At 49.1% G+C, this 21,852-nt stretch overlaps 1 protein-coding gene across 2 annotated transcripts in view; it reads left to right on the top strand.

Moving 5' to 3' along the window:
• Window positions 1-6,485: 6,485 nt before the first annotated feature.
• The window catches only part of LOC104638027 (uncharacterized), a 33,872-nt gene continuing 18,505 nt past the window's right edge, over window positions 6,486-21,852 (top strand). The window contains exons 1-5 of one of the 2 annotated variants that reach the window (XM_075773556.1): window positions 6,486-7,261; window positions 14,315-14,389; window positions 15,634-15,683; window positions 17,307-17,360; window positions 21,417-21,567. In XM_075773556.1, the coding sequence (XP_075629671.1) occupies window positions 7,075-7,261; window positions 14,315-14,389; window positions 15,634-15,683; window positions 17,307-17,360; window positions 21,417-21,567 (517 nt within the window). In that variant the 5' untranslated portion in view covers window positions 6,486-7,074. The remainder of the gene's footprint in view (window positions 7,262-14,314; window positions 14,390-15,633; window positions 15,684-17,306; window positions 17,361-21,416; window positions 21,568-21,852) is intronic. The other variant, XM_075773557.1, reaches the window with a different exon arrangement.

The raw sequence follows: 21,852 nt of genomic DNA on the forward strand, positions 1-21,852 counted from the left end.
AACACTAGAGTGACACCATGAAGTAGAATAATTCACATCTCACTGTCATCCCAAGATGCTGCACGATGCGGTGGAAAATCCTGGAGGAGGAACCGGAGGTCTACATGTAGATCTGCCGCTGAGCGTGCTGTGTTAGCTCCGTGCTGCTGCCTTCTCCTCTCGTTGTTATCTGTTTATCTGAGAAGTGGGCTGCCTCATTAGGCTCCAGTCTTGGCTAAGACAACCAGTCATATGGGAATACAATTAAAAAGCCCTCTCTGGTTTTCCCAGCAATTCCCCCACAAGGGTACAGTGACAAAGGGCCCATCATGCGCAGCAAAGACAATGGCTGTACCTACAAAGTCCTGCCTCCCAACGGTGTGAGAAACTATTGGACAACCCAGAATGGTGTGGCTGATGCAGACTCTCTGAAATGTATACTACAAGATAAGGCCGGGGAGCAATGTTTTGTTGTAGTTTGTAGAATAGTGCCTCGCTGGGTTACTTTATGAAAAGGAAGAAATAAACCCCAGCGTCACAGAGGTGCTATAAAGGATTGCAAAATGCTGTGCTATCTTGGTCATACTAATGCCTAGAGTCCTTCACCAGGCGCTGTTACAGCCCGTGAATATGAACACAGTGAGTCTGAAACTCCGCTTTACAGATGCTATTCATCAACGGTTAACACCGGACTTCATAAAGCTCGGTGGTCATGTAGGAAGAAAAATTGTTGAGCTAGTGCCAGTATTCTCTCTCTCTATGGCACTATTTCTCTCTGGCTTGGACAGAGCCCATGTGGAATAGAAGGAAACTGCAATCCTGGAGACAAATTCCTTCGCTCTTAAGATGAGGAAGGCTTGTATCTGTGGCTGAGCCCAGCAGGCTGTGGTTAGTCCTGCCAAGCTCTTCTCCCGCTGCTCAACAAGAGTCGTCCCTCCTCTCCTCCCCGCCTCGCCTTCCCACTGCCGACCGCTTCGCTCACTGCCTCGCTGGCTTTCCTCCAGTCCAACCATCTTTTTCCACTAATGCTTCTTTGGAATGGACAGTTAAGGCTTTATCCATGTTAGCCATGTGCAAACACTTCTCCTGGCATCTCTGCTTGTAACCTGATACAGAGACAAAAGAATACAGTGAAAAAAGAGCAGCCTGTGCCACCACGGACTCGGCCGCCTGATGCTCTGGGGCTGAGCAGAGCACGGAGCCGGAGTCCCCGGGTCCTTCAGTTCATGAGCAGAGGCTCACAAGCCCTGGGGAACAGGCTGGTTTCACCCTCAGCTGAGTCCCAAAGACATGAAGCTCCGGAGGCTTGGGCCAGATGGAGCAGCCCTGCGGGAGTTTAGGAATACAAGGTGTCTTTGTCCCGTAGGGGGAAAGGGGGGGGCTGACGCTGGAACCCCACTGACAGAGGCAGCAGCAGCAAGTTTAGCAGCACCTAAACAAACCAAAAAACCCCTTTGCTAGTTTGCTATTGTTTTCTGACAAACTGCAATTTTATTGCCTTTGGGAGTTGGAATGTTCCCTGGCTCTAATAAAAATGTCTCTGCCTTGGCAAGGCAGTAAAGACTTTGCGCAAATTTAAAGGGCACCGGCTTCCTTTTAAACGGCTTCACGTGTGCTGCAAACAAACGGGCAACGGAGTCACAGGGCTCTCATTGTACTGCGATGCATTTTCTCTGCAGAAATGCTCTTTGCCCCTTCTTGTTTTGTTTTGTCCCTTTGAAACCAATTCTCATTGCTTTTGTTTAAAAAGGAACCCAAATGACAGACTGGTTCAGAAAAGCTTCTTCTCAAGGCGAGGGATCCTTTTTGCAGGAAGATTACCAGTCCAAACTGTGAAAGATGAGGTGGAATTAAAAAGTAAATACGCTTGCTTTTTCCAGAGGAGTTAAGATGCAATAGTTCACATTGTGGAATTTTTTTGTCACTCTAAGTGCTTGGAATAAAGATTATTTTTTTTTAAAGAATAATGAGTTTCTCTCATAATGCTTTGACTCTGGGAGCTGATGTTTTAAGGAAAGTACCGAGTAACATGCCAAAACATCCAGACATCAACCACTTTCTGCTGGAATTTGGACGGGTGCTGAATATGAGTTATCTTGGAATGGTCTACAAGAAGTTGTTGAGGGGTGTCTGCCGTTATCGAATATGGTTCATCTTGCACGTGTCATCGATTCGTGATCTCAGCTGCATGGGGAGCAGGTTCCTTCCCACCTGGATCCCGTACTAAAGTCAAAATCATGGGGGTGAATTTCAGTAAGGTGGGTTCAAAATTATCTGAGCTCCCTGAATGCATTTTGGAGCATCTCTGACAGTGTTGGCGCAAGATGCTTCTCTGGCCTTTCTACTGGACAACTGTGCTCTTACTGAAGGACTGGGAACACTGCTGTGCACTGAACTGGGGTAGGGTATGACCCTGCAGGGACGCGAGGAGGTAGCTTATCTCGGTAGCCGTACCTTTATTGCCCTACAGTTAAAATATGTTCTGTGCACTTGAAGTTACCAACAGTCTTTATAGACGGATAGTGGCTTTCTACTGGTGTCAGCCTGCTGGCTGTGTTGACGTATCTTCTAGTAGTTGTGGAGGTAAGCACAGATCTCCGTGAGCTCCACTTTCTATGGAATACTCTTCTAGATGATGAGTTTGAGCCTAGCAACTTGTACCTCAGAAAGCCAGGGTTTATGCTCATTATGTTCCCCCAGTGGCATTCTCTTGTGTCATGGCCATGGCCACAGTTTGCTCAGCGCTTGTCTCTAAGGTCTGACAAGGCTGTGAGAGCATCAACATTTCTTGAGACCTCATACGCTTACTTTTAGGCATGGCACAGCAGTGAGATGACTCAAAGTACATACGTAGGCTTGGGGAAGATAACTGAGATAGCTGAGCTGACGTGCCGTTCTAAGACAAAAAATAATTTCAACAATGCATTCTGAAAAATGGTCCCATCGGTTCCCTGGGGCACCCTCTAATGGAGCCTAATTAGAAGCTGTCACTTCTTGTTACAAGAAGGAAGGAATGGTTCAGCTTTCCCACCCCTTAACCTTGGAGAGACTGAGATGAGAGCTGCCCCTAGGAATTGTTTAATTTAGGGCACTTTCACTCCTGCAAGAAATTAATTGGGGATTTCTCTGTGGGGTAAGGCAGGCTCCTCCAGGAGATGCACGACAGGCAGACACTCCTAACGCTGCAAATTCATGCACACACATGCACAGATGCCCACTTTATTTTTTTAAACGTTTCTGCCTGTCATTTCTCATGCACTGGACTCCTGCCTCGAGCTCCTCTCGTGCTCAGCCTATACCCTCCACCATTTACACACTAGATTCCTCCAGTGGGTCTCCCTGCAAGGTATTTGCAAGACCCGTAAAGGCTGCAGGGCTACAGGGCTACAGCCAAATTCAATGGCTTGCGTACGTTGCCAATGTGATCAGTAAATAATAAAGCCTCCCCTCTGTCTCCTACTAGCACATTTCTTACATGCATCTTTTTCAGACACTTGGTTTCTTGACAGCTTTTACATAACCTGGCTGAAAACACTCCCACAGCCGATTAAATGCCTGCTATGAAATCCAAAGCTCTGATTAAAAGGATAGAGCTTTCCAAGACTGCAATATTTGTGCAGATGGTTAATACTCATGGTGTGCTCTACAGGGGAAAAAGTGGCATTTTCTTTACAAGTACATACAGCCTGAGCTTTCCCATGCGAATTGCTGGTTTTGTTCAGATTATTATTTTAAAGCTATCATCATCAGATGTGATCACCCCTTGGATTAGAGGAAGCAAAAGGAGATGATCAGATAATCCCTGAGGCACAAAGCATTTTGAGTTGGATTTGAAGAGCGCTGTCACCTATGGTCAACTTGTTCAGGGTATTTCTCTGTATCTTCCTGAAAATACTCGTGCCTAGTGGCTGTAGACCTTTAGAGATGTGGGAAGTTGTAGTAATTTGCCCAAGGAAGTACCCTCTGAGGTGGCTGATGGGACAACCCCTTTTCAGATACAATGCATGGTTACAAGAAAAAAGTGCAAAAATGGATAGCAGGTAAATATCCAGCCTAGGCCGTGCGAAATCATCAGGATGTCCCCTTTTCATCGGGTGCACAGAAATCTTTGGCAAAGAGAACTTCGGATCTACCCCAGTCAGATAAGCATAAAGATCTAGTCAGACTACAATATTAAATACAAACTAGGTGCAACAAAAAATGAACTCTCTGAAGATGTGGGTTTGCGCCGTGTGTCTTAGAACAGAGACTTCAATTATGGGGGACTGATCCCTAGAGTAAGGAAGTCCAGTCTCATTGCTGTTATTTCCCCGTTTTTGTGAACAAGCTTGCTCTGGTTTCGGCTGTTTATTATGAGTGCTCTACTGAGATACCCTGATTTCTTTGAGGTCCTGCAGTTTAGCTTTTCCTGAAAACTGGAAAACATCTTATAAGAATGGCTAAAGCTGTGGAGCTTTTTTTTTTTTTTTTTTAATGTGGAAGAACGGGACGGAAGTGGAGGATTTTATCACTGACAGCAGGGGAAGTGGGATCAGCTCTCAGTTTACTGGGATTTCACTAGCAGGCCACATAACACAAAAACTGGCAGAGTACGAGCAAGAAGCAAACCCTTTGCTCTTTGCTGGGGCTGTGCTATTCATCTGGCCCTAGATCTGTTGCAGAAATATGGAGCTAAATCTATAACTGAGCTTCTTACAGTGGTAGAAGAGTAAAATGCTAGATTGCGGAAACTTCATCAATCAAATCTTTCTCAGATGGACATTCCCTAACTCAGGATTTTAGCATTTTCCAGAATCTTCTCTGTCAAAACCTCAGAAATTCCCAGTGTTTCTCAGGCAGAAACCAGCACATGAGGAAGTAATTAATGGGAGCAGGAGGAAAAAAAAAAAAGAATGTGCTGAATAGAGGCAAAAGTGAGACTCAAATCCCTCATCCCACAGGCTCCTTCCCCAATCCTCAAGACACAGACAAAAGACATTCCAGCTCCTGACAAGCAGCCTGAAGAGATGCTGAAGCATTTAACAACCCCCCAGGACATTTATGTCAAGAACCAGTTGGACAGTAAGGCTGTCTGCTGCCCGCTGTCTGTGTAGTGTAGGTGGAGCGTCTCTTGGACTGAGGATACGTGAATCAGCACCGAGATTATCCCTGGCCCTACGTGCAAATGATCCATGGCAGACATAGGCTGCACGGAGCATCACATTAGTGGTATTCTGGTTTTCAGAAAGAGCTAAGCAGTAAATCTGGAATAATCAGTTAATTCATTAAGGAAAGTATATCATGTTTTCTGGAAGCTGTACTCAGAGCCAGGACTGTTAGCCAAATCACCCGAGTTCCAGCAGGCTGAGTCTCACCCTTGTTCTGGCCGACACCTCAAACAACATACCAAATCCACTTAAAATGTTTGGAAAAAAACCCCCTCAACCATAAAAAATGTAGCTACTTTGGATAAGTCATAACCTTATAGGAATGCTGTGCCTCAGTTTTCCCATCTGCATGTTAGGGAGAGGGAGGAATGCCATTCAGGTATTTCCCACCACTACTGTAAAGCTCATTTGATTAACGTTTACAAAACTGACTCTTAGAGGGAAATTGCTACTGAAGAATTGTTATGATCCTTGCTTATTCCTCAGCTGCCTGAGATGAGGAACTTGGCAGAATTCTGAAGGAAGTATCCTTGTGAGTTCAGATAAGAGATGAGCCAACCTGACAGTCGGGCTGTTGGTGCCGCAAGATTCGTTATAAACCCAGAGGTCTTCAATAGCAGGTCTAAGCTCAGAGCAGGGACAAGGCTCCAGAGAGCTTTGTCTGTCCCACGAGGTAGAGCTGTTCTCTCCTGTTCCTGTCTGATGTCTGCTAACGCCACAGCTGTGCATCCCACGTATGGGTAAAAGAAGTTGGGCTCTGCCAGGAGAGAGCAGCCCACATCAAGGACAACAGCTGCCTAAAACACCTTGACAAAGCCCAACTCTTCTTATGCGCCTTCCTCATGCCTTTATCAGCTATTTTCCTGAGAAGCGACCACAGCTCTTAAAAACCTGAAGCCGTTAAAGAAATGAGTTGCAGACGTCCCGCTTGTTAATTAGCACAGGGACCCCTCATCTGTCTCCTCTCGGCAACAGGTGCCGGCAGCAGAGGCAGCGCCTTTAGGAAAGGGACGGGAAACCAACGGCGTGGGAGAGGCTGGTGGCTCAAATCTGCTCTGGGGGGCGGTGCCGGCTCCCCTCGGCCTCAGCGGGGTGAGGGACCCCCCCACACCCCCCCCCCCGGGGCGATGCGGGCAGGGGCTGGGCACCCCAGGGCGCTCTGCCCCGTGTCGGGCCGGGGGCAGCCGGGGGTCCCCTCGGGAGGAGCCGCCCGCTCTCCGGGACACCCCGGCCGGCGGTGGGGGGCTCCGGGGCGCTGCGGGCTCCCGGCCCGGCCCTACCCGCTGCCGCCGCCGCCCCCTCCCGCCGCGGAGGGCGGACTCGCTGCCGCTGCAGCCCGGATGCCGCCGCCGGTTTCCTGGCCCGTCTCCCGGCCCCGCTGCCGCCGCTTCCTCTTGGAGCGCCGCGGGCTGCCGGCGGGGGAAGCCGCGGGGAGGGAGGGAGGGAGGGAGGGGGCAGAACCCTCGTCCCGCCGGGTTATTTTTTCCGGTCGGTGCTCCAGAGGGGGCGGTGGGAAGAGCCAAACGCGGCGGTACCCCCTTCCCGCCCCCCCCCGCTACAGCACATGGGAAGCAAAAGTTTTCCTCCTCCTCCTCCTCCTCCTCGTCCTCTCTCCCCTCCGCCGGTTCCCCTCCGCCCCGGCAGCCCCGAGCGAGCCGCCTCCCGGGCCGGTCCCACGGAGCGGGGGGCAGCTGGAGGATGCGTCTGCCGGTTCCCCCGGCTGCTCCCTGCGGAGCCCGGCGCTGCGCTGCGCTTCTCTGCCATGGGCGATGAGGAATAAAACGTTGCTGGAGCGTCTTCAGCTTCCCTGAGGGCTGGAAAGGAGCGAAGGCGAGACTTCGATCGCATCTTGCGAATTTGCGGAGGAAAGGGGCTGTTGGGCAAAAATAATCAGATGCTTTAGCAACGCCGGAGAAGCAGCGCTACACCGCGTTCCTGTGGCCCTGTCATGGGTACCGGCATGTGTTCGAGGAGGCAGAAGGGGCTTCTGCAGACCGGGTTTTGCCTGGTGACTGTGGCGTGTTTGGGCTCGGGAGTTTTCATGTACAATCACTTGCAGCAAAAGGTGCGGAACGCCGAAGCCCTGGCCCAGAAATACAAACAGCAGCAGGAAGCGCTCTCTGCCCAGCTCCAAGGTGAGTGACCCGCTCTCCGAGTGTGCACGCACCATCCGAACTTCCCTCTCTCCCAGCGTTGGCTGCTGGTGGGTTTGCCGCACAGCCCAGCGACAAGCGGGGCGCGTTAGCGGAGCAACGTTCAGCTTTGGGCTTTAAGGAGCTCTAAGACGACATTGTTGCCTCTTTCTTTCCCCCCTTTGCTGTCTAGAATTAGAATAGCCTTGAATCTGAATTGCTGCTCACGGCAGCAGGGGGAACGGAGTGTGCTGGATTGGCGCGTTCAGCTGCGTCACGTCTATTCCGTTTCTTCTTCCCGTAGTTCCCTTTGGCTGTAAAGACTAGTCCTATGTCATTCTAAATGTGAAGCTTTAAAAATGTAAACAGGACATAGAGAGGCTGGGTGGGCAGGCTCTGAGATGTGGCTCTGCTCTTCGGCCTGCAGGAGCATCTGTCCAGAAAGTGGATAGAGAGGCAAGGGGTCCTTTAGTAAAGTTTGTTGTAATACTGTCTGCTGCCCGTTGCCTTTGCAAGGAACCAAACTCATCCTCTTATCAAGAGATTGGTCTGTGACTCTAGAAAAGTCTTGCCAGCCTGTTTGGGGGTGATAGATACTATAGCACAGAGCTCCCTAAAAAGGGAGGAGCAGGGAGAAGAATTGGCTTTTCTGAGTCCACTGACCAACACTTGGTTCCTCTGGCAAGAGTTGCCAGAAGGCAAGCATAATACGTATGTTCCCCCCCTCGTTCGTCCTCCTTACATAAATGTCTAACTGTGGGAGAATGACATTTTAGCCCATGGAGAGATCTCAGTAGGGAAGGCTGAGGACACGTTCCTCCACTGCTGAACTCCTATCTTCTTTGCCTAGTCTATCATTTTAGCCTTACTGTGTCTGCCAAAGCTACGTTTCCAGCACCTGTCACTAGATTTGGGGTCTCTAGAGGGATTTGCTGAGCTCCCTGTAGAGAGGTTTGGTGGGAATCCGCTCTTTGGTAGCCAGCAGCTGTGTGTGTAATGCTGGAGGATGGGTTGGTTCTGGAGTGCCCACAGAATGAATTTTATGTGGACAAAATATTGTTTGCCAGTGGTTCTAGTGACCCAAGGTCAAGAGATTCATCAAATACTTTTTCTTCTAACAAGTGGGTTTAGTTTATAGCATTTAAGTCAAGAGCTCTTCCTCAGTCTAAGATCAAATATGGGCTATCCATTATGACCTCTGTGACACAATCCAGTGCCGCTGTTTCTGTAGCCTGTATTGCTGGGGAATTCTGCAGATCTGTGACTCAACGTATGTGCCTTTTAGGGTTAAATCTTTCCTGGTGCTGTGATGCAAATGTAACATTGTACATAGGCTTCTTGTGCTCGGGGTTGTGTATTTCTACGTGTGCACTGGGAAAGCAGAGTGTGGCGTGTGTGTTTGTTTTGTCTCAAGGAAACATGCCTTAAACAAACAATTGATCTCATGAATTGATCTAGCGTGGTGTAGGTTCACTGCTGCTATCTTACGTGTCGTTTCCATTTCTTCTTGCTCCGTCACCAGGCAGTCAGACAGCAACAGCTCCTCGTGTGTTGCAGGGTCCCAGCCACAGTGATTTCCACCTGCATCCTGGGTTTCTGAGATGCAAAGATGAGCAGGACAGCAGTTAGCCCACGTTCTTTTCTGGTGTGTCAGCATCTCTTGCCTCTCTTGGAGAGAGGGGCTGGTTCCTCAGAGAATGAGCTGGCAGCGGTAGCCTCAGGGAACCCGAGTTTTGGGAACAGCAGGCTCAAGCAGACAACTGAGGCTCATAATGTTTTCTTCACCCAAATATGTTTGAATGGCAGAGCTGTAGCCTGTTGCTGGGGTTTCTAACCCTCTGTCAGTCCTCCCATTCCTAAATACAGTTGTTGCCATGGATACGGTTTTTATTTTGAGAAGACACTTACTTGTCCAACAATTTTAACAAAGGCAAAGCTTCTTTTTGGATTTGGATGGTAGGAGAAGCCTAGGAATTGGCAGATAGGAGCCATGTTCATGGAAGTCTTAAAGTGCAGTGGTATCTTGCACGTATGACCGTGGCTCTCGTGCTGTTGTCTTGGAGCGCTGCTCCCTGCGGTGCTTTGGTGCTGAACGCAGGAGAGTGCGGAGTCGGGGCTCCGGGCTCTATCCCTGCCCCTGCGCTGACTTGTTGCACGACTTTAATTGCTCTGTCTTCTGCATCCGATTTGTGTCTTTCCAGCTCTACAAAAGGAGGATGTGTTATTCTGAGGTGGAGTTTGGTACTGTTTAACCAGTGCTTCGGGGGTCTCCTTTCAGTATTTCCTACTCCTCTTCTATCAGAGTACAACACGTGGGTAATGCTTCTGGTAGCCTCTGTAAATAAAGTTTGAAGGTATAAGAGTTGGGCCAAGAGATGAATGAAAGGAAAAAGGAAAGCAAGTGGAGGAGGGAGCAAAGCTGCCTTGAATCCAGCACTGCCTGTCCCGTGTGCTCTCCTCCGCTGGCTGCACGCAGGGAAATGGATCTCATCTGCCCTCTCAAATAGGAGCAACGCAGCTTCTGACTTTGCTGTAGGGTAGAACGCATTGTGCGAGAAGAAGAAAGGGAGGTATTGGGGGGTGTGAGACCCTGTCCAATGTCTTGCCTGGTGGTTGGTACCCCTTGTCCTGGCTGGCTCTTGCTGCTACATGCAGAGGTAGCTGTTTGCTGTGACCCAGAAGATGCTCTTTTCATAGTGTGGCCCAGATGGAATCCAGGAGGAATCTGCTTGGCTTTCCTGTCTCTTCATCTCTTCTGTTTCTGCTGGGTGGGGTTGGAGGTATGTCTGAGAGTGCACGGAGACACCTCGCCAAATAAATTCTGCGCTTTCCCTTATGGGCTGTGATTTGAGGGACGACTGCTGTGTCATGAGACTCGGAGGGGATTAGAGAGAGTCTGGAAGGCTGTGACCTGCTGTGCACTCCAGATGAATCTGTTCTGTCTCAGCGCCCAGCCCAAGCTCATGCCGCGCTGAGTTATGTAGCAGGTGGCTTTAAGCAAAGTGTTGCTTTGCCACCTCCCACTTTCTGTAGGTGTGTATATGTATGAGCATGCTGCTGCCTGGAGTTCGGAGTGGAACTAGAGAGATTTTATTTGGGTCACTTCACTAACAAACAGCAGGCTTTGAACAGATGGGAAGGAAGGGTGCGTTTATAGTTCCAACCACTTCTGCCTGAGGTTCCTGATGTGGCCTGACAACGGCACATCAAACTGGGGTCTGGGATGGAGGAATTCTCTCTTACAACAGGCTGCCACTGCGCAGTAGCTGAGCGTGAGAATGCAGCACTCCTGTCCCACCGTTGGGTGTCTTTTACCCGATCTGTCTCGCCTTTGCCATCTGTCTGGATCAGAGAGGGAGGTGTGATGAGTCTGGCTTTTGTTCTGCTCCCCTTGGCCCTTGCTTTGGATGATTCTTCAGCCTGGGTGACTGGTGCCACGGGGGTGATCAGTTGTGATGCTTGGATGGAGACTGGCAGGAGTATCTGGTGCCTCTAACAAGGACAGCATCAGAGAAGAAAGCTTTTTTTGGGTGATTATCCCTGAGAGGGGAAGGAGCACAGTGCAGTCTGGAAGTTAGTGTTGATCTCTGTGCTGAGAGCTGCTTGGAGCTGTGAGCCACGGGCAGCGTGACGACTTTTCCCACAGTATGTGCAACCGGCACAGAAACGGCCAAACAAACTGCGCTGTGCGTAGCGTTAGCAGAACCAGAGGAGCACATCTGGCACCCCTGCTGCCCTGCTCCATGAAAGCAGGGAGCTAGCGGGCACTTGTGGCTTTTCCCAGGCAGGGGCAAAAGGAAAACACTTGAACAGGAGAGTAAAACCTGGGACTGCTGGCAAGACGGGAATCGCTCTCCCTTTCTGGATCTCTTAAACGTTCCCTGGCAGATGTTTAGCTTGGCACTCTGGGGTGTGAAGCAACCCCTTCACACCATCACCCTGTTTTCTGTGGACTTTAAAAATGAGAAGGAGTCTGTGGAAAGCCCGACCTGTTGTTCTTTCCCAAAGGCAAGGCACTGCGAGGGATTTCATTGTTCCAGCAGTTCCAGTTCTGCATTTTAGCTCATTTGGCAGCAGGTGACAATGCTTTAGTGCTGAATTCTGGCTGAATTCCAGCCTGGATTTAGACACTGACCACCCTCCATTCTCTTTTGTAATTGCAAATTGTTAAAGACTTCCTGACTTCCTGTCCTCTGAAGCTTTACAGTGCCATTTTGGTCTGCTAAGTCGTTGCTGTATTGCACCACAAAGATCAGCAGAGAGACTATTTTACGCAGCGCTTGCTGCTTTGTGTAAAGCTGAACCCACCTTGTCTGAGCTCTGGAGGAATGCATGAGAGATTACAACTTTTTTTTTTTTTTCTAGTCATTGGAGATTGCTTCAATTGATCTTACTTATTTAAAAAAAAAAAAGTGTCAGGAGAGCCAGATTTTGTGTCCTAAATTTCTGAATAAACAGCCTATGACATGGAGCTGTTCCTGAAGACTCGTCTGTTCTGTGGTGCTTGCGTTAGGATTTGTGGTTATGGGTGTCAGCACAAGTCTATGACAGATGCTTTCCTCTGCTTTAGTTTCCCATAGAAACTAGACTCATAGACTCAGTTTTCTTCCAGTGTACTCAGGTTGCTAGAAAACTAAATGAAATGCCTGCAGGAGAAACCCCAACATGGGGAGTTCCTCCAAGCCCAGGACTGCTGAGACAAACGCAGGCTGGAAGCTCAGGGTACGTGAAAGGGCACGGTAAAGCCCGTGAACTGCTGGGCGTCCCTACTAGCCCCAGCAGCCGTGACTCTTCTTGCTGGTGTGAAGTTCCCATCCCATCAAAGACTTGTCCTCAGGTGCTCTGCTAGATCAGACGGCAAGGAAAGCGAGATGCTCATGGCAGAAACGTAAGTGCCCAGAGTTCACAAATCTTTTGGGAAGTGGCTGATGGTCCTAAGATGACAATGCCATTGAACAAGGCTTTTTAGCACGTAGTGAAGAAGCACCCACAGTCTTTTGTGTGCTTAGCTGGGCTGGGGAAGCCCTCGGGGTGACATCTGAGTAGTCTGTTGGGAAAAGTGTTTCTAAAAATAAAGCTGTCGCTGAAGTAGACTCTTGGACAGCTGCAGTGATGGGCTTGCTGCTTACCAATGTGCTCAGCAGGGAGAAAATCCTTCCAAGTTGAAAACAAATATTTCTGCTGTAATGGTTTGCAGAATGTATTTTCCTTTGAAGTGAGGAAATGAACGTTAATGAAGCGGCTGAGCCCAGGGGAAGCATCTTCACCGTTGGGATGTCTGTCTTTGTTAACTGAGGAAGGTAACGGAGAAGGAAGGAGATAGCTTGGCTGGTGACAACAGGAATTCCTGACCCAGGACACTGGCCCTTCCTGTTCCTTGAGGGAGGTCAAAAGTGACGGGTCACTGTGGGTCAGTGGGGACAGCTTGGATGTGAACGTATGCCTGTGGAATGGCTCCTCGATCTGCGGTGGGACTGAGCTTGGCACAGGATGAGCCCAGGCTTAGGCAGGCCGTGAGTTCTGTGGATGGTTACTGGGCCAGAGCTGGAAATGGCATGGATCTTGATGGTCTCCATGTGCTCTTTGTGCACATTTTGTGAATGATCTTTAGTGTTATTTAGAAAAATGTCCTAGCTTGATTTTTTTTTTTTTTTTTTTTCCCCAGGATGCTAGAACTATCTGAGCTCTATGTATACATTGAGTGACATCTGCACTACCATAGGCTTGGTACCACTGATGGTCAACACTGTAAAATATTAGATATACAAACAGATGTTTTGTCTCTTATTTACCCAGGTCGGAGCGTCTGCTCTCGGGCAGCAAACCACCTGTTAATGCAGGACGTGCACTGCCTTTGTTGCTCCCGTACGACCTGAGTGGAGCTGGCAGTCTCTATAGATTCACTTGCAGGGAGTGCACGAGTCGCCTGGGGCTCTTGGCTTGGCAAGGTTTCAACAAGGAATGGGTTAGCACTTCTTTTATGCTTGCAGATATCATCCCACTTCATTCGTTTTCCTGGAGACTCTCCATCAGGGCACAACTTGCCCCCAGAGATCTTGGCTCTGAAGGCAAGTTTCTTTTATTGTCCCTCCCGTCTGAATTGCAGCCCAGTGCCGTTCTGGCACGGTGGTGGTCTCTGTGCAGAGGGGATGGAGGAGCCTGTTGCCTGAGTCACAGCCCTCAGCCGCAAAGCTCTTGGTTAGCGGTCAGAGTGGATTAAAATCACCATCCATCAGGAAGCTTCTCTGGCAGTTTCGTTTGTCAGGTGGCTGCTGTACGAAGCAGCCTCCTCCCTGAAGCAGCCTCATCCCTCTCCCTTCTCGGCTCCTGTGCAGAGTACGGATGCTCTTTTGTGTGTAATGGGAGAGGGAGCTGCTTGGCTCGCTTTTCCTTAGTGGCCTGAGGGCCGGTTATTGGTTGGCTCGTGGAAGGAAGGGAAGAAAGTGTGTCTCCTGCATGCTGCTGATGCCTTTACAGAAGAGATGACCTGGAAGGCCCTGGCTATGTGGAGCCTGGTAGTGGCTTTGGCCTGCAAATATACAGTTTAGCCACTGGCCACTAAAGCTCTTGGGCTTTTCAGCTTAGACTCCAAAGCACAACCTGAGTGCTGAGGCTCACAGGATGAGACTGGTGTGTTATATCAGGAATATCCATTGTCTGTAGTCCAACCGTTCCCATCCTGCTCCAGACCTTACCTAGTCATAGTTGACAAAGTGCAAACAGCCTGTAGCTGGACCTGACCCTTTCATTGTTTTCGACATCAGGTATCTGTATGTATTTGAGGACTCTTGGTTTGCTTGGTCTGGGTTTTACACATGAGCTACTGTGTGCTTAAGCCTAGACACTGAGTGATGCAGGCCACTCAGAACAGGGAAGGCTCTTTTGCCCGAGTCTGCTCTCTTGGGCACTCGCTGGCCCAGTTCACAGCAGGATTTGAGGTCCACGTGTGCCCCTGGTCGCGTGACCTGTGAGAGGCCTGGCCTGTTTTGGGGAAAAGAATATGTTGGAAGAAATTCCAGGATTTATCTCATGCTCTGCCTCTTTCTGCTTCCCTAGTGGTGTATGAGCACAGATCCCGGCTAGAACGATCCTTGCAGAAGGAACGAGGGGAACACAAGAAGACGAAAGAAGGTGAGTCTCTTGCATGGGTGGCATAGCGGTGGCCAGCCAACCCTCCGGCTGTCCTGTGGAGAGATGTGTGTGGTACCCAAAGTGTGTTCTGCCTTCAGGGCCATGTATGGATGTTACTGAAGGCCCCCCAGGTGAGACTCATCCCTGGTTTGTACTTGGAGAATAGTTAATGGACTTGTCCATTGCCCGTGGGCAAAAGGTGCTGGGAGGTGGGTCCTGTTCTCTCATATTCCCACAGATGTCCATAGTCTAATCGGTGAGTAATAGTACCCATGGCACGGTGTTTGAGCACTGTGAGTGTTAGCTAAACCTGGCACTAGACCGTGCTTTTTTCTTGGAAATACGTAAACTTTCTTATAAAAGTGATCTGAAGATGCTGAGCTTAATTGCTTTAGCATCTCTGCATTCCATAATACATGGACAATACAGGCTGTCAGATCCTTTAAAGTTGATCTACAAATGTAGATGTCTGCACGCAGGATATTTTAAGACCATGAAATACAGCAGGAAGTAGACAGCTAACAGATTAGCTCACGTACCTTTCTGTGGAGTAGTCTGCTTAAATGTCAGACCCCTTTGCACCCGATTGTTGCTGGCAACTTAATAGCTTGGTTTTTATTTTCAAAACTGGTATGTGGAGTAACGTACGCTACTCCTACACGCACTGCATTTCTGCAAATGCTGACGTACAGCATCCAGGGTTGGCTGTAGCTATGTGGCTGCATAGCTGAGAGAGAAGCTGTGTTTCTGTCTTTCCTTTATTTGGTGAGGACTGACTGAGAAAGTGAAGTGCCCTAAAAAACGTTATCTTATCATGGGACCTTCCTGTTTTAAGAAGGTGGCACAGATGAGGTCAGCAGATGGGTTCCTTTGGTCTCACAGAAGCTTTGATTTCTCTTACAGAATCATCTCTTATTTCAGAGCACTCCGAATGCTCATGCAGCTTCAGTGACATCAAAATGTAGCTGTTTGTGTGCTGAAGTAGGAAGCCACCAATGCACTTCCCCATAGAACGGGAAAGGAAGAACATTTGGGCCAGTCTAGATGGGTGGGACAGCTCTCATGGAAACTACTACCGTCTTTCTGAGGGCATCTCCTAGCAGCATCTGCGTTCCAGCTTGTTGAGTTGCAGCCTTTTGCTCAGCAAGGGGCTGCCTTCCTGCTTCCCTCCTCCCACCAAAATATAAACCAGATCCTTGTTAAATTCCAGCTCATTAAATTGTCTTCTCTTCTTCCCTTTCTAGATTTTTTAGTTTATAAGTTAGAAGCTCAGGAAGCTCTCAACAAGGAGAAGGTAGGTCTGGTTTATTCCTCAGAGTGCGTATGTAATAACGGTAAAGATTTTTTTCTAGTACCACCACAGTCACGAGGCCAGCGTTGGTGTCTGGAAGGCGTGAAAGACTACGAGCCTCTATGGTACAAGATGAACTTTGGCTGACTCCATCTTGTGAGGCCGTTGGTGTGTGAGGATTTACTTCATCTTAGGGAAGGACCGTGTTGTGCTAGAGCTATTCTGCCTCCTCTCCCGTGTGCGGCAGATGATTTGATTGTCAGCTTCTGGTGTAGCGGGGAGTCCTGTGCTGCAGTCAGGAAAGAGAATTGCCGTTTCTTAGTACAGAAGCATCCTGGGGAGATTGAATGTAAGGCACGCCACAGGGAACATAGGAAAAAAGGCCGTGGTGATGTTGGGGAAAGCATACCCATTGTTTTCTGTCTCCAGGGGTTGTCAGATGACTTCCACTAGCCTGTGGGCTTCTCACTTGGCAGGAAAAAGAAGGACTCTTCAGTGAGGGTTAGGAAGAAATGTGTCCCTGGGTTAGTCTGTCCCATTCACTTGAAGTTATAAGGCTGGTTTTACTCCTTTCTCGGAGCATCTGTTGATGAGATGCTGGAGAAGAGGAATTGCTTTTAGCCTGCTCATCTGTGGGTGAATGTCACCCTGTTACACAAAGAAACTCACGGATGGATATCTGAATACTCTAATGGCTGGGCAGCTCCCTTGCCACTTGGGCTCGTTTGCTGGTAATATTTCACACCCTACTGAGTATTTCTCATATAAGTTAAACTGTGGGTGGTAGTGGAAATCTCTGCATGGTGCTTAGTTTGCACTTCCGTGGTCCTGCTTAGTGTCTCAGCCATGTTGCTTTAAGCTACCCAAACCGAGATGCCAGCGGATGTTTGTAAAAATGCACGCGGTGGGAAAAGCTGCAGCACGTTCCCGCTCAGATGCCGCGGGGACTGAGCCTTGGAGCACAGGTGGCCGGTGGCTTTCACACCTGGTGTGTTGAGATGCCGCTCTGCAGTGAAGAACGGTACCCTGGGGACAAAGGAGAAGAACGTGACCCTTAGCAAGGCATAAGCAGACCGTGGACACGTGTAAATCCCTCTGCTGCTGGTTTGTCAGCTGAGCTTAGTCTGATAGCTGTGCCTAGTTACAGGAGTTTGCTTTAGGCTTACTCAATTGCTTAGTGATCAATTTTTTTGTTAAATGGTGTAATTTTTGTGTGTAGGTGAAAGCCTTAGCTCTGGTGTTGTCTGCCTCCCCCTCAGCTGCTGTGAGGAGTGCTCAGCCTGCTTTTGGGGGGGTTTACTGTGTAAAGCTCGCTCAGCTCTGGGCCTGTCCTACGTAAAGAACAGAAGACTGGGGAAAACTACTCTGAACGTGAATCAAAAGAGTACAACTGATTAGCTGGTGGTTAGGTTGTTTTGAAAAGGTTCTTTTCCAGCCGTGCTCAGGCTGCATGTTCTCCTGGTCACCTTGGTAGGGTTGTTCCTGGTCACCGTGTGCATGCCGGCGTGCGAAGGGGCAGCAGGACCTTGCTGGTGGTGCAGTAGCTGGGCAGGTGCTCTTCTGTGTTTCTCTCTGCCTTAGGTTTTCCTGGGATCTAATGGCACTGTTGAATCTTTTTCTTTCCAGCAAGATTCAATGAACAGATACGGGGCCCTCAGTTCCCAGCACAAGATCCTGAAGGTAAGGAGGAGTCTGGTTTCACGTATTCGCTATCTGCTGTGAGTTAAAGAATGCTCCCTGGAAGGAGAGTCGGTGCTTTCGCTTGCCAGAGGTGCCTAGGAGAGACCAAGGGTCTCCTGCCACTAGTGCCAGCGCAGAGGGAGGAGACCGCACCGTGGTGTTGATCTACATCCCTTCCTGACTATTCAGGTTCATGGGAGTTTCCTATTTATTCTGTTGAGCTTTGTATCAGATTACAGCCTCCACCTATACGTTATTTCAATGGTAGTCTTTGTGCAGTTTATCGCACAGGAGTTCTGTTGTTCAGCATGTTCTTTTCTGGGTCTCTTAGGTGAAAATGGCTCTATTCATTGTAGCTTGCCCATTGTATTCCAGTCCATGGAAGCAGCTCAGCTTATTGCATGCTCTACCTGAAGCATATCTTGATGTTTAAGCTTGCTTTAGTTAGAGCAATGCAACTGTGGCTGGTGACGGTGGGTTCTAAATGTTTTTAGTTAGGCAGTGAAATGGTCATTTAATTCTGGGATGTAGAAAGAGGGCTAGGTTCCAGCAACCCTTAGCACCGCTGGGTTGTATTTCCTGAGCGGAGTTGGACTTCCAGCTGCCTGGCTTTTGGATTCAAACTTCGGGAAAAGGGAAGTACAGTTCTGTCTCTTGGGTATTATCCAGCACTGCAGATTCTGGGAACACTTTGCAATAGTAACGTTCCTCTTCATAGCAACTGCAGTCCGAGAGAATGCTCCGGTTTGCTTGTCTCGAGGGGACAGTGAGAGCATTTTATCCTGGCTCCCTTTCTCTTGCTTCCTTTTATTGGGCGGGGGGACACTTATTTTTTAAACTACATTTACAGCTGCTGAAAGATGAGCCAGCCCTTGGGACTGCAGTGTGGTAGATCTCAGCCCCCTGCCCCTGAAAAAGTAGCGTTCGGCTCAACGTCTAGCTAGTTGTGAGGCTGAGTAACGCTTCTGTTACTGGAGCACAGGCGGAAAATGATTCCACTGGTACTGGCTTCCTCGGGAGGAAGATTGCTGCCAGCAAGATCATTACCTAGGAAGTGGACATGTAATGCTGAACAGGAGCAACTAACAGAAGCTGGAGGTCCCAAATATGACCAAAGGCTTCCAGGAAGCCACATCAGCATATCTAGCTTTGGTGTTTCTGGCCACTGCTGTAATTCTGATCCGTACTGAAGTCATCTATGTCTGGTTAACTTCTGCAACCGGCACACCAGACTCCAAGGGGCAAGGGGCTTGACTTTGTCCAAAAATAGCAGCTGCAGCAGTTGCCTGTGTCTGGATTCTTGCTGGGGTCAGACTTTGTCTGACAATTCCTTTCATCCTCTTGAGTGGAGATTAAATTTGTTTGTTAACGTCTTTCTGCAGAATGCATCCTAGCATTCACTGGAATAGGCAGGCAAGGAGGCGAGTGGCTTCAAACCAAAGATTTTTGACATGGACTTCCTGAAGCTGCTGGAACCTGGAAGCTTGCAATGAGGTGTGCGCTTGCTTTGCTTGTGGACTAAGCATCCATTCCTGACTCTGTTTCTACAAAGCTGCTTTCTAAGTCACGGCAGAAGTACATGTTTTCTTCTTCCCCTGCCCCCCAACCTGCCCATTTCCGCAGAGACCTCTACCGCGTAGCCGATGCATCTCGGGAACTACAGATTGTCTGAACAGCAAAGGGAAGGCGGGATGAGAGGACCTGCTGGCCTGAGTTCATACAGCTGAGTTAAAGGAGTTCTGATTTTCTGAAAGATTAGCTGACTTCCCGAATGATGTGATTTCCCCGTATTGCAGAGTTGGGCAGGATGGGTAGGAACACAGAGGGAAATGTCCTGGCAGCGTGGTGTCTCTGTGTTCCCTCACCCCCAGCTGCATTTGTACGTGACTTGCACAACACTCGTGTCTTGCAGCGTGCACTTGAGTGAGTAAAACAGCGTATCTGTGAGGTAGAGGAGGGAATGGCATCACAGTCAGATGGGCAGCTCTGGACATAAGAGGGTCCTGGCTTCCTCGGGGCTGTCGGCATACATAGCTTTGGTAGAACCAACTGGGTCAAGAATGCTCTGCTTACAGTTTAAGTGGCTTCTCTGAAAAACAATCACATGTAGCATGTTCCAGACCTCCTGTCCTGCAACTACAATAAAACAGCATCTTTAGATTCCTCCAAAAGCTTGCATGTGTTGGTCACAGCCATCCTTAGAAATCAGCTGGGGGTGAGGATGCTCTGTGTGCTTAATGAGCTGGACTGGGCCTCGGATGCTTTGTGTGACCTTGGTCAAGGCACTTATCTCTTTCTTCAGCTTCCTGCTGCTATCAAAGGATGAATATTCCCTCTCTTCTTCCTGACTGCGAGCAGTCTGGGGACAGACATTAGGCACATCGCCTGCCAGACATAATATGGGCTAGAAATTAATTGACCTGTGCTGATGAGGACTTAAAATTCCTTGAATTGCTTAGAGTTCCTTGTTAAAATTGATTCTCACTTGCTAATGTTGGTGGCTTCTGAGGCGTTTAGTATCAAAATGATTTTAGGGATGTGGTTCCTCTGCAGTGCTTTCTGCTGGTGGCTCTGATGAGAACTGTAAGTACCTAATGTCTTTAAAAGCCAAATCAGGAATCTTTTTATTCTCTTTACTTTCCCTCCTGATCTTGTGGTCTGATTAACTTGACATCCTTGTCCCTCCTCTTTGTTCTGTCTCTGGGACCCCTCCATACTGATAGTTGTTTTTTTTTTTTTCCTCTGCGTTGCATGTATTTTTGGAGCACGGTTATTTCTCCCCTTTAGGTGGAGAATAATTGCTTCAGGGTAGAATGCCTGGGCCACAGATGCTTTGTTTTACTAGGGATAAATGCAATCATCGATAGCATTTAGAGGTTTGGGTTTTTAAAAAAAAAGAAGGATTTTTCTTTTTACAGGAAGGCTGATTGAAATTGCTGCCCGAGTCCTGAGGAGCTATTGTGTGGAGGGCCAGGGTTCACCTGTGAGCCAATCAATCTGCATACATAATTGGTGTTGACAAACTGAATGTGGAAGGACTCTCTAGGTTACCATGGGAACAAAAAAAAGGAGGTGAATTCTGGTTCAGTGGGTCTGAGCAAAAGGATGTCTCAGCATGTTTTGTTCTTGGGCTCCGCAAGAGAGGAGGGGAGAAAAGAACAGCTCTTCAACCCACTTCTATCTGCTGAATTCTTGGCCCGCTGAAGTAGTCTGCGGTCTTGTGAGTGTCCTGTTATCCTGGCATTTTACGCCCGTGAGCCCCGTGCCACCACGGGGAACATGGGCTCTCTCCAGTCTCACCATGCGAGAGGATGTGGTACCCTTGCAAAAGGTGTCCCGCCTGCGCCAGCAGCTTGGAGCGGCGGGTGGGAGAACGGCCAGGCTGCCGAGAAGCAAACCAAGCAGAGAGAGCAAGCCGAGTGTCCGGGTGGCTGTGTGTCCTAAGTGGCAAGCGATACCTGCAGACAGAAAGGCAGGAGGAGTTAGACCTTAGCCCTGCGTAAGGTGAACCGCTCCTGTAATGCAGCGTGCAGACGGATGCTACGTGCACCGTGAAAACTGTCCTTGCAGGTGGTGATGTCCTTCGGCGTGTTTGTGACTCTGGAAGGGACCTTGGATTCGTGCAGTGTTCCACAGGCTTTTGGTTTGATATCGGCAAATATAGCCTGCATCGCTCGCAGAGAGCAGGGTGTGCAGGGAAGCAGGGAAGGAATAGGTGTAGTTCTTGGCAGTGTCCCAGAGTCTCCATCTCTCTTTTTCAGGCAGGAGTGGACTTGCCACCACATTCTGCTTCCAGTTTAGTGGCTTCCAAGGAGACCTCCCAAACTGCTTCACAAAGCAGAGTTTAACTGGCATTTCACATCCCTCCTGAATCACTGAACACAAAGAATATTTTATTGTATCTGGGATTTCTTGCTACCTTATTGGAGGAACAAACATCTCTTCTGCTTCCCCAAGCAACTTACTAAGCAGAGACACTCGAGTAGCGCTTGGCAATAGCTAAAATTACTCTTCTTCTCCTTGTACTGACTCTTTGTCATTTCTTTTCATATTCAGAACCAGCATGAAGATGTCAAGAAGCAGCTGCTTGACCTGCAGCTGCAGCACAACAGCTTGAAACTGGAACATCGTAAGACACTGGAGACCCATAGCCAGAAATATGCCCAGCTGCAGCAGGAGAAGGACAGTGAAGTCGCAAACTTGCAGGGTGAGTGTGATGATGAGCTGAAAAAACACCAGGCAGAAAAAAGGACTGAAGAACTGAGTTTGGGAGAACAGTGTTTCTTCTACAGGCCCCCCCGCAGGTCTGCCAGTGCTGTAGGAACGCTTCTGTACGACTGTGGGTGCAGCGCCTTAGCCCGTCTGTACCTCACGTGGAGTTCTGTCCTGCCTCAGGGTGGTGGTGCAGGAATAAGGGTGCTGTTAAAACCGGCCGGGGGTCCTGAGCTGGCACTGAGGGGAGGTAGGAGATGCAGAGCGGGCTATCCAGCAG

Source organism: Balearica regulorum, chromosome 21 (assembly GCF_011004875.1).
Source record: "Balearica regulorum gibbericeps isolate bBalReg1 chromosome 21, bBalReg1.pri, whole genome shotgun sequence".
Taxonomy (NCBI): domain Eukaryota; kingdom Metazoa; phylum Chordata; class Aves; order Gruiformes; family Gruidae; genus Balearica; species Balearica regulorum.